Source organism: Aegilops tauschii, chromosome 5, assembly GCF_002575655.3.
Source record: "Aegilops tauschii subsp. strangulata cultivar AL8/78 chromosome 5, Aet v6.0, whole genome shotgun sequence".
Lineage (NCBI taxonomy): Eukaryota > Viridiplantae > Streptophyta > Magnoliopsida > Poales > Poaceae > Aegilops > Aegilops tauschii.
This window is the reverse complement of record NC_053039.3, coordinates 531147049-531163318: the sequence shown is the minus strand read 5'-3', so window position 1 is coordinate 531163318 and position 16270 is coordinate 531147049. Positions and strand designations below refer to the sequence as shown.

At 45.6% G+C, this 16270-nt stretch overlaps 2 protein-coding genes and 1 pseudogene across 2 annotated transcripts; 1 reads left to right on the top strand and 2 right to left on the bottom strand.

Annotated features, from left to right (window-relative positions):
* Window positions 1-233: 233 nt before the first annotated feature.
* On the top strand, window positions 234-2398 carry LOC109761392 (E3 ubiquitin-protein ligase WAV3-like). The gene has a single exon (XM_020320205.4). The coding sequence runs from the start codon at window positions 506-508 to the stop codon at window positions 2306-2308; it is 1803 nt and encodes a 600-aa protein (XP_020175794.3). The 5' UTR covers window positions 234-505; the 3' UTR covers window positions 2309-2398.
* Window positions 2399-6944: 4546 nt separating this feature from the next.
* LOC109761374 (putative NAC domain-containing protein 94) lies at window positions 6945-8513 on the bottom strand. The gene is made up of 4 exons (XM_073498809.1): window positions 8327-8513; window positions 7693-7994; window positions 7400-7601; window positions 6945-7321 (listed from the first exon to the last, which is right to left on the bottom strand). The coding sequence occupies exons 1-4, from the start codon at window positions 8511-8513 to the stop codon at window positions 6945-6947; spliced, it is 1068 nt and encodes a 355-aa protein (XP_073354910.1).
* A 2186-nt stretch (window positions 8514-10699) lies between these two features.
* On the bottom strand, window positions 10700-15619 carry LOC109761383 (uncharacterized; annotated as a pseudogene).
* Between the last annotated feature and the right edge of the window lie 651 nt (window positions 15620-16270).

Here is a 16270-nt window from a genome sequence, read left to right as displayed (position 1 = left end):
CTCTAACCATCCAATCACAGGTTGATTCGCTATTTTATCATGAATCTAATGCTACTAATTTGATGGCAGAAATGTTGGTGTACTATTATATAAATACGGTCAAACATAAAAGACTTTGACTTTCCAACAAAGTAGTACTAGTATAGAATCAAGATTAATTAAACTTAAACATAATTAATTTAATTTCCTAACAATCACCAAATTATTTCCACGGTGGAACAGTATGGTCCAAAACCGATCATTTTCGCAAAAAAAAATGCAACAAATCTTATAACCTTCCAAAACCGGTTTGCTTGGTCTCGAAGCCAAGGATGCTATTGATGATCTCTATATCCCAACAAACACGCCCGGAAGCACGCACAAAGTTAGGGATTACAACTAATTAATTAATCATGATTCGGTGCTATATTAAATCAGACCCCACAGCTATAGTAGATCCATTGCTACGCACGAACAAAATTATAGTACGTTTCATCGGAGACGAAGGCGAATCCAAGAGCTTAGGATGATTAATCCCATGGAGACGAGGTGCGCCGTCTGTCATGGCGACATGGGCCGCGGCCACGCCACCTTCACGGCCGAGTGCTCCCACAGCTTCCACCTCCGCTGCGTCCACCACCAGACCGCCTGCCCGCTCTGCTTCACGCCGTGGCGCGACGTGCCGGGCGTGGCGCCCGCCCGGGACCTGCTCTTCCGCGACGACGAGCCGCTCGAGCCGCAGCCCGCAGCTGCCGCCACGGAGACGACGACTGCCGGCGGCGGAGTGATGTCCATCACGACGCACTGCGAATACCCTGCCATCGCCAAGGACGCCAGCCGCGACGGCTTCGCGGTGCTCGTGCACGCCAAGGCTCCCGCGCTGGCTCCGGCCGCGGCGAAGGCGGCGCGCGCGCCCCTTGATCTCGTGATGGTGCTCGACGTCAGCGGGAGCATGGGCGGCCGCAAGCTGGCGCTGCTTAAGCAGGCCGTGGGCTTCGTTGTCGACAAGCTCGGCCCCCACGACCGCCTCAGCCTCGTGTCCTTCTCGTGCGACGCCCGCCGCCTCACCCGCCTCACGCGCATGTCCGACGCCGGGCGGGCCTCGACCGAGCGCACCGTGGAGTCCCTGGCCGCGGGTGGCGGGACCAACATCAAGGAGGGCCTTCGCGAGGCGGCCAAGGTGATCGACGGCCGCCGCTACAGGAACGCCGTCACCGGCGTCATCCTGCTCTCCGACGGCCAAGACAACTACACGCTGTCTTCAAGGTTTTACAATCAAGACGTGGCCACCGACTACAGCGTGCTCGTGCCACCTTCCCTGATCCGCACGGGCGACGGGTCCTCGCCGCCGATCCACACGTTCGGCTTTGGGACCGACCACGACTCGGCGGCCATGCACACCATCGCGGAGGCCACCGGCGGCACGTTCGCCTTCATCGAGAACGAGGCCGTCATCCAGGACTCGTTCGCGCAGTGCATCGGCGGGCTTCTCTCGGTCGCCGCGCAGGAGGCGCGCGTCGCCGTCGAGTGCGTCTGCCCCGGCGTTCGCGTTCGGTCCATCAAGTCGGGGCGCTACAAGAGCCGCGTCGATGCCGACGGGCGCGCCGCCGCGGTGGAAGTCGGCGAGCTATACGCCGACGAGGAAAGGCGCTTCCTGCTGCTAGTGGACGTGCCGACGGCCGGCGCCACGGACGACGTGACATCGCTGATGAAGGTGAGCTGCACATACCGCGACGTGGCGACCGGGCAGTCGGTGGACGTGGCAGGCGAGGACGTGGCGGTGAAGAGGCCGGTCGAGGCGCCGGAGGCAGAGCCGGACGTGGAGGTCGAGCGGGAGCGCCTCCGCGTGCAGGCCGCCGAGGACATCGCGGCGGCGCGGGCGGCGGCCGAGCGCGGCGAGCACGCGGAGGCGTCGGAGATGCTCAGCCGCCGGCGCATGGCGCTGAGGCGGTCGCCGCTGGGCGCAAGCGGCGACGCCGGGTGCGCGGAGCTGGCGGCGGAGCTGGGCAAGCTGAGCGAGCGCGTGGGGGACCGGAGGGAGTACGACCTGTCGGGGCGCGCGTCGTTGCTGTGCGGCATGAGCGCGCACTCGCAGCAGCGCACGTCGGTCAAAGTTGGGAGGGCGAGGTACGCGACTCCCGCCATGCGTAAGATGGTGGACCTGTCGGTGAAGACTCGTGAGCAACAGCAGCAGCAGCAACAGGCACAGGCACAGCCATCGCCGCCCTCGAGGACGACGATGCCGCCGCCACCACCACCTTCGACGGCGACGCCGGCTCTCGCTAAGAACCTGGTGAGAAGGTACCACCGATTTCTACGTCTCAAGTGAGCACGGGGCGATCAACTGAACTGCTACGAAAATGCTCGCGCGCGAGCACAGGAAATAATTAAGACCTGAACTTGCACGGTCTTTTTAGATTTTTTGTTTTGTTTCCTCTCTCTTTGCATTCACCAATCTTGTACGAGTAGGTTTCATAGTTTACACCCGCAAAAAAAAAGGTTTCACAGTTTGGTTCAAAAAGTTCCTAGCTGATAATAGGCTGGTTTGGCGAGAGTGGATTTTCTCCCGTGCACACCCGAGGTTGTGCATAGATTAGTGCAACTTTGGAATGGCCCTTGCATGCAGCCTTTTGCAGCTCCACCCATCCCATCTCCCATCAATATATTTTGAACCACAAGTCCAATTTAATTTTTGTTTTCAGACTAATGTTGCTTGTGATGAAGGCTTTCAAATAAGATCAATTTTGAATATGTTTTTCTAATTCACTAAGTTTCTCGCAAATTCAGCAACTGAAACTTAAAATTTGGTGTGCCCTTGTGCGGAATCCAACAACTTTACGAATCGTGAGCTAAATTGGGTAGTCGAGCAAGTTTCAACTACTAATTTAATAAAACAATCATAAATTTAGCAAGTTTCAAAACTAAAACTAAAACCCTGAACCCTAAAACCCTAAGCCCGGAAACCTAAAACCCTAAAAGCACATGAAATTTAGTAAAACTTGGTAAAACAATGTTATTATTATCGAGTTTTAGTATTTGAAATATATATTTTTTAAAAAGTTGTCAAAAATTATTTAAAATGGGTCTTGTTCGAAAGTTCTCTTCGCGACGAACGTAAATATGTAAACAAAACTTAATTTAGATTTTTGGTTCAAAAGTTACAGTAAAATTAAATTAGAAGATGAAATGAAAAAGTCATAGGGGGTGAGATGGATGGCGCATGTAACTCTATGACAAAAGCGTGCATGCATTATGCATGGGGCCCTCCATAGTTAATTACTCCTATGTCTTTTTTGTAGACAAAAAAAATAGGCATGCATGCAGATCTCCAACCAAATGAACGACTGAGACATGCACGGGATAATATCTTTTCTCCTAGTTTGGCTCACTGTTTTCTCTTTTACATTCGTATGAATTACTGTATTTATGGATGCCAATAGTTGGGAAACGTCAGCCGGAGACGTCGTGTGAGTGAACACTTGGTTCGCTCGAAAAACACAGCCCGGGAAAACTATGATGTTCGCTGGGATTAATCCTCGTGAAACTAGGGGGGGGGGGGGGGGAGGGGGGAGATTAGTTAGTTTGAAAAGATCCCGTCAACATGTAAACACCTGTAGACCTTCATGTGTTTAGCATTATTGTTAATCTTCCCGAACGAAACCAACTCAGCGAGAGCCTCTCCAGGTCTTTTTGATGCTACAACACGGGCAAGGAAGAAAAGGCCAAAAAAAGACCCAGCTTTAGCACCACAAAACACATGCCTTTAAAACTAAAGTATATTTTTGTCATGTGTATAAATGAAAATTTGCCAAATACCAAGCAAACTTTTTGCGTAGCTGTAAAAATTTAATTTGCCAAATAACATATAAACTTCAATGTACAAGGCAAAAATTCTATATTAAAAAGGAACATTTTCCATCAAACAAAAAAAGAAAGAAAAAGATTTTCCATCATATATAGGATGAATTTTCCAATTGCATGTAAGAACACATACTAAAAAATCCTTTAATTGCCATCATACTAATGTAATTGCCAAGGTCTACATAATAAAGGTGCAATGCTAGCTACAATAAAACTACTATTGTCTAAATAAACCAAAGCTAAGGTACCTATAGTATAACTGCACATGGTGAGTTTACCAAACAATGTTCTCTAGAAAATTCAAAATTTCAAATTATTGAAATTTTTCAAAATAAATTTGTTATTTTTGAAGAAAAGGATGGTAAAGTTAGAGATATATTATAAAAAAGTTACCATGATCGAGATAATAAAATTTCCATGATAATAAAAATAAAAAAAAGCCATGATCTTAAAAATAAAAATGGCATGATCTATTTTTTTCATAACATAAGATCACAAATAGAAAGTTGTCATGATCCAAATGATAAAATTACCATGCATTTAAAAATAAAATTGCCATGGTATAGATAAAAACATGTCATGCTCTATATACGAGAAGGTGCCAAGTAAAAGAAGCTTCGTAAAAATTCAAAAGACTTCTTTTAAGTTGACATAATTTTGTTTGCCATGTGAGTTCTTAATTGTTGTGTGATCATCTCAAAATATATATTTAATGCCATGTATTGTAGGTGTAAATAAAATAGCTATGGTATTTCCCCCCATGGTAGCCATAAGTAAAATGTCATTGTCAACACAATTGTCATGGTGTTTTAAATACATTTGCAGGTAGCCATAAATAAAAATGCCATGACCAATCCAATAAAAATGCCATGAGAACAGTTATTTAAAATGTAGTATAAACTTACAAAAGTTGCCCATTGCAAAAACATCCGAAAAAAGTTTGCCATGGATAATTTATAGTTTAAAAAGCAAAATAAATTTCCTTGAAATGAACATAGATTGAATACAAAATAAGATTGCCATGACACGTCTGTATATGTATTACGAAATTTAAGGTGGTTTGGAAAGAGGGAGAGGTTAGGTTCAAGGGAGGGGTTAGGTTCAAGGGAGAGGTGGAAGCGAATGAACGAAATGCCCTACGTACTTAGAGATCCACATCTCTTAGCCTTATCTCTACCAAACAGATATCCCCTAAGTATGTGGTGATCGATTTGTTGCTAAGAAATCATCTCTTAATTAAGAAAGGGCAAATCTTTTTTTAGCTTTCTCTTTCCTCCACCTCAGCATGTTTCCTAGATGGCACTTCTAAGATAGCGTCATTGTGGATGCCCTAATTAGTTTTCTTATTAGTACGACCCAGTAGCAACCCTACCTCATACATCTACTGCTGAAAATACGGGATCTTTTTGACAAATTTAACACACATTTGTCTTTTGTGTGCCCATTTTTGTTTCTTTCAGTGTTATGGTAGCTAATTAAAAAAAGTTGTGCACATCTTTTTATTGCATGGGTTTCTTTTCTCCAGAACCAACCTAGTCGCTGCCTCGCTGGCGCGGGTTCATTTCTGGGCCTCGATTGCATGGGCCGAGCGGGCTAGCGCTACCACACACTAGCGGAGCTCCTCTTCACTCCCGTGGATGCTCTGCTCGAACCCCCCACCACATTGGAGATCGGAGACACGTCGCCGGCCGGCCGGGATCCTCCGTCGCTAGTTGTCTCCGTCCTAGTTCCTCCCTCGAAGCCACCTATCCATCCCCGATCGGCCGCCGTCGGGCTACCGCGGTCGACGCTCGACAGACTAGTCTGCCTTTCTTGGATGGCGCCGGAGACGAGAGCCGGCGACCGGATAGGAGGAGGAGGGGGAGGGAGGCGCGCGCTTTGGGGACGGCAGTCTTCGGCATTCCGGAGCCGAAGAGAGAAAGTGGGGGAAGGCGCCGGCCGGTGGCCACTCCGTTAAGTGCGTGCGCGGCTGTGCTAGGTACCACCGCAACCCGATTTTTTAGTCCATAAAGGATTCTCGAAAAGAAAAGGAAAATGGCCATAAAGGGGATTTAAAGAGAAGGGGGGGGGGGCAAAACTACTTTAAAGAAAATAAAAATTAAAAATTAACAGTCTCTTAAAAAATGAAAATAAATAGAAATAAAATCCTCTCCAATTTTTTTGTTCGCGCAATAACAGCATCAAACTGGGATTAGTAACGATTCCACTGCACAGTGCATCATCCACAAACTAACCCTAAAGCAAATGTATGCCACTTATGCCTCCTTTTTTTTGGTCAGATGGTGTATTTGAAATGTCAGAAATTGGTGTGCAAGCTGTTCTGAATCTTACTGAGATGTTCTTAACTGAGCATGCCTCTGATTTCGAAATACTGGGCTGGGCTTGCTGTAGCTGTTGTTTCTTATGAATCCAAGACCTTTGCTAGTAAAGTTCAGGTACTACATATGATGATCATTCTCGAGTTGTGATTTATTTTCCTTCCAACACTTCATACTGTCTTTGTCTCGTAGTGTAATAGTATCATGTTGAGCTTGATTTAACTTGTCATTTACCAATAAAATCCATCTTTGGTTGCATTTATCGGAGAGATTGACCTTGGCGATGAACTTAGAACTGTAAGTTTGTATGATTTTCTGCTTTGTGTGACCATGTATTGGCTGCGGATATTCTTAGTTGGTATTTGCGGATTAAAGGAAAGAGCTTGTGTTTGATAAGGGTAATATGCATTTAGAGGAAAAGAATAAAAACATGAATTTGGAAACAGGATAATCTCGGTTCAAAATTCAGATAAAAAATCAGTTTCAGAGTTAGTCAGTCCATTGCTAGTTTGTGAAGCTGCCCATATTGTAATTTCTGTATATGTTCATTACTCTCCACACAAAGTACAGCATCACAATAGCACTCAGCTTAAAATATATACTGATATACACAATACACCCATCTTCTCTCTGTTAGCTCTGCTGTTAACAAGGGTATATATAACTCACTATGTACAGTACATCTAACCCAAAACTGAACAACAATAGCTGGTGTCTATCTTTGCTAACAGAAATGCTAACAGATGAAGGTGGCGCACACCTCTGACTCTGTGTAGGGCAAGGTATCTAGTACTGTGGCATCTCAGCAGGGACAGTTGGGCTAAGAAAGGATTCCCAAGGTATGTTGCACTTCCAGTCATCTGAAGAGTCTGCTCCTAAATCGAATGGGAAGTTGAGTCTCCCCGGAGCGTCCAACTCATTGTTCATACTGAAAGTATTGCCATGCTTCATTGTGGATGAATCTTGGTTCCTGCTGCTCATGCCGACATTTACATCTGCAGAAGAATCAGCCAGAAATCCAGTGATCTGCTGCTCAGGCTGCCCAAACTGCATGTTGAAGAGCGGCGGTGCAGTGTGCTCGGGCTTCTGTGATGGCTGTGTTTGGAATGGCAAGATGGTGGGACCTTCCAGTTCCAGAGATGGATTGCAGTTAAAGCTTATGACCTTGCATGAAGAGCCATCCTGTGTGTTGCTGGGTTTCTGAAGCTGCTGCTGTCCCTGGAACCCATGTTTGTTGTTGAACTGACTTGCTGGTGCCTCTGCAACTTGCGATGAGCAGAAGGAGCTCTGTGAAGCAAAATTTGAAGCTTGCATCGGTTGCATTGCGGAGGAGAGATCTTGCTCAGTTGTCTCAGGTAGTGGAGGCCCCCAAGTGTGGGACAGCGCCATTTGTTGTGCCATCGAACTGGTCTTCTTGAAGATCTTACATATGGTCCAAGAGTCCTGTTTTTGGCAACAGAAAAGTGACCTTAAGAATTTGACATAACATTTGAATTTAGCTCTGTAACTACATAATATGAAATGAAGTGCTTACGTTGAGCGGGATGTTCTTGTCGATCGGTCTCTTGGGAAGTGATGGATCGGTTAGTGAAGGAAGCCTGAACTCATGCATCATCCAGTCGGTTTTGATCCCTCTTGCTGCTCTGCCTCTGTAGAAGACAAGGGACTTCTTCAGGCCTATGCACCTGGTGCCCTCGGAGGAGTAGATCGGCCTGTCTGTCCCTGTGGCTTTCCAGAACCCAACTGCTGTGACTCGGTTTGGCCTCGCGCTGTTGCGATATTTCCGGTCCCTTGGGCAGTAGAAGTACCAGTCCGTCTCACCGGTGCTCGCAAGCTCTGTCGTTGAGAAGGGACATGGAAGTTAGACTTTGCAGTAGTAAGGTGAGTAACCCATCTATGTACTGTAGGTTAGCTTGTGATGAGAAGATGGTCAATACTACTACTGATTTTGTTAAACTGAACCTCCAGTGAATGGATGAGCCCAAGACTTACTTAACTAAAGATTAAGGGTGAAACCAACTTATGTTGAATCAGCATCCTAATTCCTAGCCTCTCCTTGGAAGATACTAGTACAATCTTTGGAATTCTCAAAAGTCAATTGTGTTCCAATCTGTTAAAGAGAGAAAAAAAGATGTATAACAAGGAGATGTAAGAAGATGCAATCTTACTTGGGAGGTCCCACGGGTCAAACTTGTAGATGTCCAGCTGCCTGATGAGCTCAATAGAGATAGACTTTTGCTGGATCTTCTTCTTGAGGTAGAAACTAACGAGCTCTTCATCGGTAGGATGGAACCGGAACCCCGGCATGATGATCTCATCTGATTTGTCCATGTTGACATCATTTATGCCCTCCATTGTAATCCTACAAAGGCTAGCTTATGCAGTAGTGAATGGCTTCTTGGGATGAAGCTGCTGAGCTGAGGTGAAGACAATCACCGGCCGAGAGATGTGCTTATATGCTACCTGGAGCGGCTGGATGAGGCCCACAGATCTGAAGGGTCTTGTTCTTCCTTTAATAATCACTTTTAGTTCATTCTTTGTTTGAAAGCTGCCGCGATTAGTTTAATGCTGGATTAGTATCTCAACTAAGACAGGCCGAGCAGCATGAAGAGATGGATGCCAGTCACTTTCAGTTCACACTTAGAATATTCACACACGGCAGTAAAAACATTCTTAAACTGTAGTACAGCAACACTTGCCTTGTAGATTTAGTTTTGATTTTCTGTTTCATCTTTTTGATAAACGAAAAAGACATGCAATTCTAGTACACGGCAATAACCGACCGAAACTATAAATGCAACTCTTTATTGAGCACCTTTAGCTTTATTAACAGCAATGAATATATATGTTTTTGTTGTCAGTGAATATTTATGTTCTTTTGACACCTGAAACGAAAATTTTCCGATTCATGTGATAATTATATGCAGTTTCCTGATTAGTCTAGGTTTTGGGCATTGCATAATGAATGACAATAGTAATCTGTACTTAATTAGCATAACCTTCAATGTCCATGCGTGTGTGTGTGTGAGAGAGAGAGAGGGATAAGAGTCCTACTGACTGATTACCCAGAGACAGTGATAGCCTTACCAGTGTAATTTCCTTGCACTTTTTTTAATGAAGTAGCGTGAGTGACTCTGCTGATGAGTGTTGGAACAGAAGGTTCTTCTTATTCTAAGGGCAGTTTTGTAGACTAAATAAATTTTAGTAATCGCTTGAGTTGCCACGGTGGAAAGCCGGTCCAATTTGCTCCAACAGCGAGTCAGCTTTTTTTGCTGGTCACTCCACACGGCACAGTTGTTTCTTGCCCCGTTGCACACTCCAGAAAGTAATGATGACCTGTCTATTATGTTCTCAGCATCCACATGACGAACTGGATAAGGGCCATCTTTGACGACGTCAGATCCGCGGGGGTGTGGGCGCGATGGTCGGTAGGCGACGATTGTTCCGGTGCCGCCTAGCTAGCTCTTGCAAACCCGGGTCATCCTTGTTGGTGTGGAACAGAGTTTTTTGCTTCTTCTTCTATCGATGTATTGAGATCGCAAGACCTTCTCGTTTCCTCGAAAAAGAAAGAAGAGAAAACACCTTATCTGCTGTCAGAGCACCATGTTTTCTACATGCACATGAAACAGCGGATACCATCAGCAAACTCAAACAAACTTGACGCCAAGTTTTCGCAGCTGACAAACTGGAAGGATTATGATCAAGGTCCGTTTGTTATTGTTCTTGACAGATTGTTCAATTTTTGTCGAAAACTCATACATTGTCTTGTTTTTAGAAGATGAGAAGCACTGCACACAAGCAAGTGGCCGTGAGCATGATTAGTCAATCGTCTCACTCTGCAACTACTAAGCAAACACTTGGATCTTCAGAGGTAACCCTGGCTTCCCAAATGAACTACTCAATGAAAACTAGCGTGATAATTCAGCAAATCAAAGTGCACCGGCTGAACAGAGGTAGTCGATTTTCCCACATTCGCAGCGCATTCATCAGCAACCTGGTACCAAGTACCCAGGGTTCGAAAAGGCGGTCACAAATTCCCTTAAATTTAACCAACAAGAACTGTGCATGCAGCATTCATCCCAGACACCAAAGACTAATGGAAAGTTAACGAGAGACATCATAACTAACTAGTATCAGTTCCAACAGCATTAAGAAGTCTCAGACACTTTAAACAGATTCTGGCCCACAGGACAGATATCCACACAAGTTACTACGAAAACAAGCAAAACATCAGCTAGTTTAGTGCTGAACTGAAAGCAATAAATTGCCTTGAGATAGCAGCACCACCAAAGCTCCCTGCCACTGCGGCCATTAACAGCCTGTATCAAGGAAAATTTGACAAATGTCAGCCTCCATTGCAGCATATTTACAACATCCTACATGCCCAAGCCCAAAAGAATCAAAAAAATTGCCCTCACCATTTAATCCGCACGGAGGAACGCGACGGAGCATCCGAAATCCGAAGACCCCTACCATTTCTTGCTGCCACCTATTGTCCATACAGAAGAAGATTAGATTTGTATACAGTGGCATCATCACTAGGCAAAAATCCAGACGTGCTATAGTGAGATGAACTCTCTGAGTTTGTCAGGGAGGGACAGACCTAGTGATGCAGCGTTCAGGAATGCCTCGTCTTTAGGGAACAGCTGCAGATTCTTTGACTTCAGTAGGTACTTAACAGCATCATCCTGGAAGTCCACCAGGCTGCCGACCTTCACGAGTTCAGCAAGCGAAGGGATGCGGTCCGGCGTCTCGAAGAGCAGTCCTCGGGCTACCTCGTCAGCAAAGTTTGTCGCAAACTCGATCTTCTCTTTGTAACCAGCTGCAGCACCAGCACCATTGCTTTGCTGAACATACAGCTTTGAGCTCTCCCTCTCCCACCTGATCATCTGGCTGGCCTCCACGTCCACAGCCTCTCCAGAGGACAGCTTCACGCGGTACCCCACCGTGATCGGCTTCGTTGTCTCCAGGACGCTCACATTCAGCAGGCGAGAGACCATGGTGTGCTGCTCTTTGGAAGCAATGTCAAGAGCCGGATCAGCAAGGAAAGCAAGGACTATCTGGACCAGACCGGCACTGATCACCTCACGCTGGCCAGCAGCCGTTTTGCAACTGCCATCCTGGCCCAAGGCGACAAAAGAATCGCTCTTCTCAGTGGCTTTGGATACTGCCTGAACACCGATGCTACCATACACGTTGTTGAGCCTTGCTCGAGAGATGGAAGGAGGGTACCAGATAAAAATGGATTGTCGAGGAAGCTTGTCGAACAGATCCTTAAGCAGAAGATCATCAGGAATGAACACGTCCTCCTTCCGCGATAAGATGATCTTCCCATCAGTGCAAACCGGGACCTTCATGCAGCCAGAGAGAAGCTTCTCCGTGTTCTTGCTCCAGTTCCTTGCGGTGAATTGCCAGAAAGCAGAGCAATTGGTTACGGATATCTCACCGCCAGAGCTCTCCCATGCGCTCCAGAGCTTGCAGTGGTCTTCGGCATCGGGGCCATGCCTCACGCGGAGAACAGATGAGAAGAAGTCCAGCAGCTTCCTGTCATCATAGTATCTGCCCAACACATGCATCTGCTGGTTGAAGAGGTTGTTCTGATCATGAAGAACACAGCTTACCGGCCTCACCCATTCTCCACCTCCTTTTTCATTTGGTATCCAGATCCAGTCACTACCCTCTTTGTTCTTCCCAGGCCCCCAGCTGCACTCCTTGAGGTACAAGTAGATCCTGGAGATGGTAGCAGTTTCTTTGTGGCTCCTCAGATGCTGAGCAACAAGGCCATGCCCACATCGAACATCCACAGTTACTCCGATTGCCGCCAGTGCATCCTTGAATGAGGCGATCTCTGAACCATAGAAAGATTCATCGATGAAAGGGCCATCTGTTATGCAGATGGAAGACCGCTTTGGGTCAAAGAGTATGCTTTCATCAGGAGATTGGTATCCAAGTGTTGTCTTCAACCACTTGCAGCTAGTGATTTCCTTCATAAATTCCTTGGGAAATGTTGCTTACAGGCTAGCCAGCTCTTGACAGATCCAAGCAGTGACAACACGGTAGCAGCAGATATGGCTGCAGGGTCTGCGGGAATGTTGAGACCACTGATGACAAACCTAGCTGCAGAAATGTCTACAGGGTTATCACAAATGTTGAGACCAGTGACGGTAGGACTGGCAACATGAGCCTTCACTTCTGTTGTGACACCTAAATCTTTAAGCTCAGCTTTGTAACCATGTATCTCTTTGCCTAAACCACCATTAGAGTCACCATCATTGCTGAAAGGCAAGCTTGCTATTGGCGACAGAGACTGCCAACCTTCATCAAATAAGATTGCCTCCGACGGTGACCTGAATCCCAGTGATGTGCACAGCCATTTCTCACTCCGCATGCAGTTGAAAAGATCAACAGGAATTGGGTTGCATGTTCTCAGCTTCCGATAACAAGCTAGAAGAGCCAGGACACTTGCCTTTGTAAGCGATGACTTCAGGACCATCTGCTTGAAAATGTTTGCTACAGTCTTCGATGCCTGGTCAAATCCTGTGATCAACCCTGTCTTCTTCAACTCTTCTTTGTACGGGCTGATCTTACTCCCATAAAACCAAGAATCAACTACAGGAACTACGTCGAACACCTTTAGAAGGCACTCCCACTCCTGATCCAGAAGAAAAGATTCACCAGGAGCACGGAATCCTACGTTGGTCTTCAGCCATTTCAAATCTCTGAGCTTCCTCAAGAAATCATCACATGGGCTAGCATACCGGATACACTTGAGGATTAGTGCAGTAGCATCTGAAGTAATGGATGAAGAACTGAACTTGAAATTATCAATTACAAGCTTGTAAACCTTTTCACTGTTTTCAAACCCAACTTGAACACCAAGCAACTTCAGCTCTTGTTTGTAGTCAAGGATGGACTCGCCATAGAATCCAACATCAAGGAATGGCTGGGTACTGATACAAGATGCAGCTGCCCAGTCTGAATCATATATTATACAGCAAGAAGGAGACCTGTAGCCCAGAGTACTCTTCATCCATCGACCATCTTTCACGCTGTTGACTAGTTTACTTGGTGACAGAACCTTCTGTTGAAGAAACCGAATCAGCCGAAGCAGCTCATATACATGTTGTCTGGTCAGCATATTGCTTGCAGCCATCGACATGAGCCGTCTGCCGATGTAAGCGGATGCCTCCCCAAATTCAAATCTTACCCCGATCACCTGAAGTTCCTCCTTGTACGCATGCATTTCGTTTTGATAGAACTGTTGACCGATCATTGGTATATCAACACAGGAAGACCCATTTTGCAAGAGATTACCCCACTCAGAACTGGACATAAATGATTCAGCCGGGGGCTGGTATCCGACTGATGTCTTCAGCCAACTTCCTTCCTTCACAGAAGCCAAGAAACTAGCTGGTAGTTGTACACCTTTTGACTTCAAATTGCGTATCCATTGCAGTAGCAAGATTGCATTGTCCACAGTCAGATGTGACGATGCTGCAGGGAAACTTGCATTTGGGGGGTGTATGAACGGCACATCTGAGGCCTGCACCTTTGTCTTGAGAAAATCCTAGATCTGATCTTCAGGTGTGTAGTTCCCGGCGAAATGACCTGCTGACTTGTAATCTGCTGACAGTTCGATGTATTTCTCATTCCTCCATGGGTTTATGCCCATCAGTCCAACCCATTTGCTACCATTTGCAGGAACTAGAATGCTTTGTCGTTCCGTGACGGCATTGCCATAGTTGTCAATTACCGGCATGATACAACACAGGTCTGCTAACTGGTAGCTCTCCATGTAATTCTTATTGGATGAATGGTACAGAAAGTGAGAAAGCAGGCCTTCTATCACAGTTCAAGGATTTAACCACAATATTCCCGAAACTGTATACAGGTACAACCTCCACTTTTGCATGGCTCTGAAGTCAGTATGTCACTTTTTCCTTCTGCGCGAAACCTTGCAGAGCTGTTTGTGTACGGGGAGACACAAAAAGGCGGTTAGAAGATGGAAACTCCTGGTTCCAGCTGATAAGCCATGACATCCACTTCCCATCAGATGCAATGCACAGTCTATCACTCCACTGACTAGCTCTAGATATGCTCCAGACAGATACATTTTTGTTCCTGTCAACATACTTCAGCAGAGGAATTTGCATCATCTTTGTACTGGAAAAGTTTTGCCAACTGTCTGCGACAAAAGATAGAAGTTCAAGATAAAGTTGTTCATCTATATTGCTGACAAGGTTAGACCCCTCGATGCATTTTGCATACCATTCATGGCTCACACTTTTGACATCCAGAAATGTAAGAACACTATTGTATGCACTCTTGTCAAAATGGGAACTCAGAATGTAGGTTCCATGGGTTGACGGGTTCTTAAGGTCCACTCCAGATTCTCTTGCCTTGACAAGGATATCCCAAAATGCTGGTTTGAGCCGCGCAGCCTCGCAAGGCTTGCAAAACATCTTCTGTGGAGTGTGAGACTCACATGGAACTATATCCTCGACGAGAACCTTCTCTTTGATGCCAGACCTAACAGGCTCAAGTAAAGGGATCAGCGAAGGACTGACTGGCAGGTAATGGAACATCGACGGAATCAACATTGCTGGCGCATCTGCTTTGGACTTGACAAGTACTACAAAAGCATTCATGAAAGCACTTGGGATGCACTCCAGAATTTCCTTGTTCCATGGACTATCGAACAGTATTGCCTCTCTTGATGATGCAAGGAGGAAGTCAGCCTGAATGATGAAGGGGAAGTTCGTTACCATCTCCATGGGAAGGAAAGCATATACGCCAGGGGATAGCTGCTTCCCACGGGATAGTCGCTCCTTAAGAGGGAAGGCTAGGGTGATGACCCACTCATCGATTTCAGTACGCTTGTCCACCCTGTTCTCTGCCTTGACAGGGAACCTCTGCCTCCACATATGGTACCCGCACTCTGCTTCACTCTCATTCTCCTGAGCAGATAAAAAGACCGTGTAAGACTCCGCGTGCATGTTCTTCCTCACATCAAAGTTCTTCTCACTCGATATTGCAATCTCACTAACAGTGCTTCCTTTAGCGTTGCCGTTATCTTCATGGATAGAAAGCCGCCTGATCTTTGACAGAAACAGTAGCATTTCTGGATGCAGGCTTGACAGCTGCTGCTTCACCGCAGTGACCTTCTCATCCTTCAAAGGCAGGACGATACAGGTTGTTGGAAGGACTCTGGTAGACCCATATATCTGTTTGATATCTGAAAGGCTAGGCCTGGATTCAACCCACTCTGGGACAATGTATCCAATATTGCATTCTGGACACGGCTTCTCATTAAACTTGATTTGATACCCATTACTGAATATATGGGGCTGGCTTGATATCAGGAACACACTTTTGAATCCAATACCTATATAAAAAGAGACATTGATATTACAAATTTTGAGTTTCAATATAAGGGGAACATATACGTTAAGCATGTACATAACCACAGACTAACTCTTGAAGGGAAAAATTGTGAGTTTCAATATTACAAGCTATTGATGAAGAGTAATGTTTCTCAATCAGAAACATACTACAGGAGGGGGAAAATTGGTAATAAAGTTGATGTGCCATGTGCATGAATTTGCCATGCAAAGGCAGATTTTTAGGAGCCTGTCAAAAACTAAACTTTACCTAGAAAGGCTAAGAAAGAAATAGATCCACACACTTTCGAGACAATAGTGAAATACAGAAGTGACAACTTAACATCAAGAAGATTTGATGTAGTAATATATATGATAAATAACAAGTCTTACTTCTAGATACAATGGACCTTAAAAGGCCAATGGTAATATGTTCTACTCAGTGCTATTTTCTTACACTAATATTTCAAAACATGCACACATCTCTGTTTCTGAGTGTCAGGAAATGAACGCATGATATCTTGCACCACAAATCATCTCAAGCAATACTGTGCATGCTGCACCCAATTTGTTTTGCAAAATACATATACATTATGAGAATATTTGCTCCACCACCATTCTAACTAAGCACTAGATTAAGTGCTAAATAGAATTCTGCCCATCTTATATGTCATTTGATATATATCGGCTATCATAACGTTTGACAGGGAAAATTCCAACCGGTGACGCGCT

Excerpts from the sequence above, each read along its gene's own strand:
- LOC109761392 (XM_020320205.4), top strand. The coding sequence starts at position 506 with ATGATTAATCCCATGGAGACGAGGTGCGCCGTCTGTCATGGCGACATG.
- LOC109761374 (XM_073498809.1), bottom strand. The coding sequence starts at position 8,513 with ATGGAGGGCATAAATGATGTCAACATGGACAAATCAGATGAGATCATC. Across the intron at positions 7,602-7,692 it reads ACAAGAACATCCCGCTCAAC|GACTCTTGGACCATATGTAA; the intron begins GTAAGCACTTCA and ends TGCCAAAAACAG. Across the intron at positions 7,322-7,399 it reads AGAGGCACCAGCAAGTCAGT|TCATAAGCTTTAACTGCAAT; the intron begins TCAACAACAAAC and ends CTTCATGCAAGG.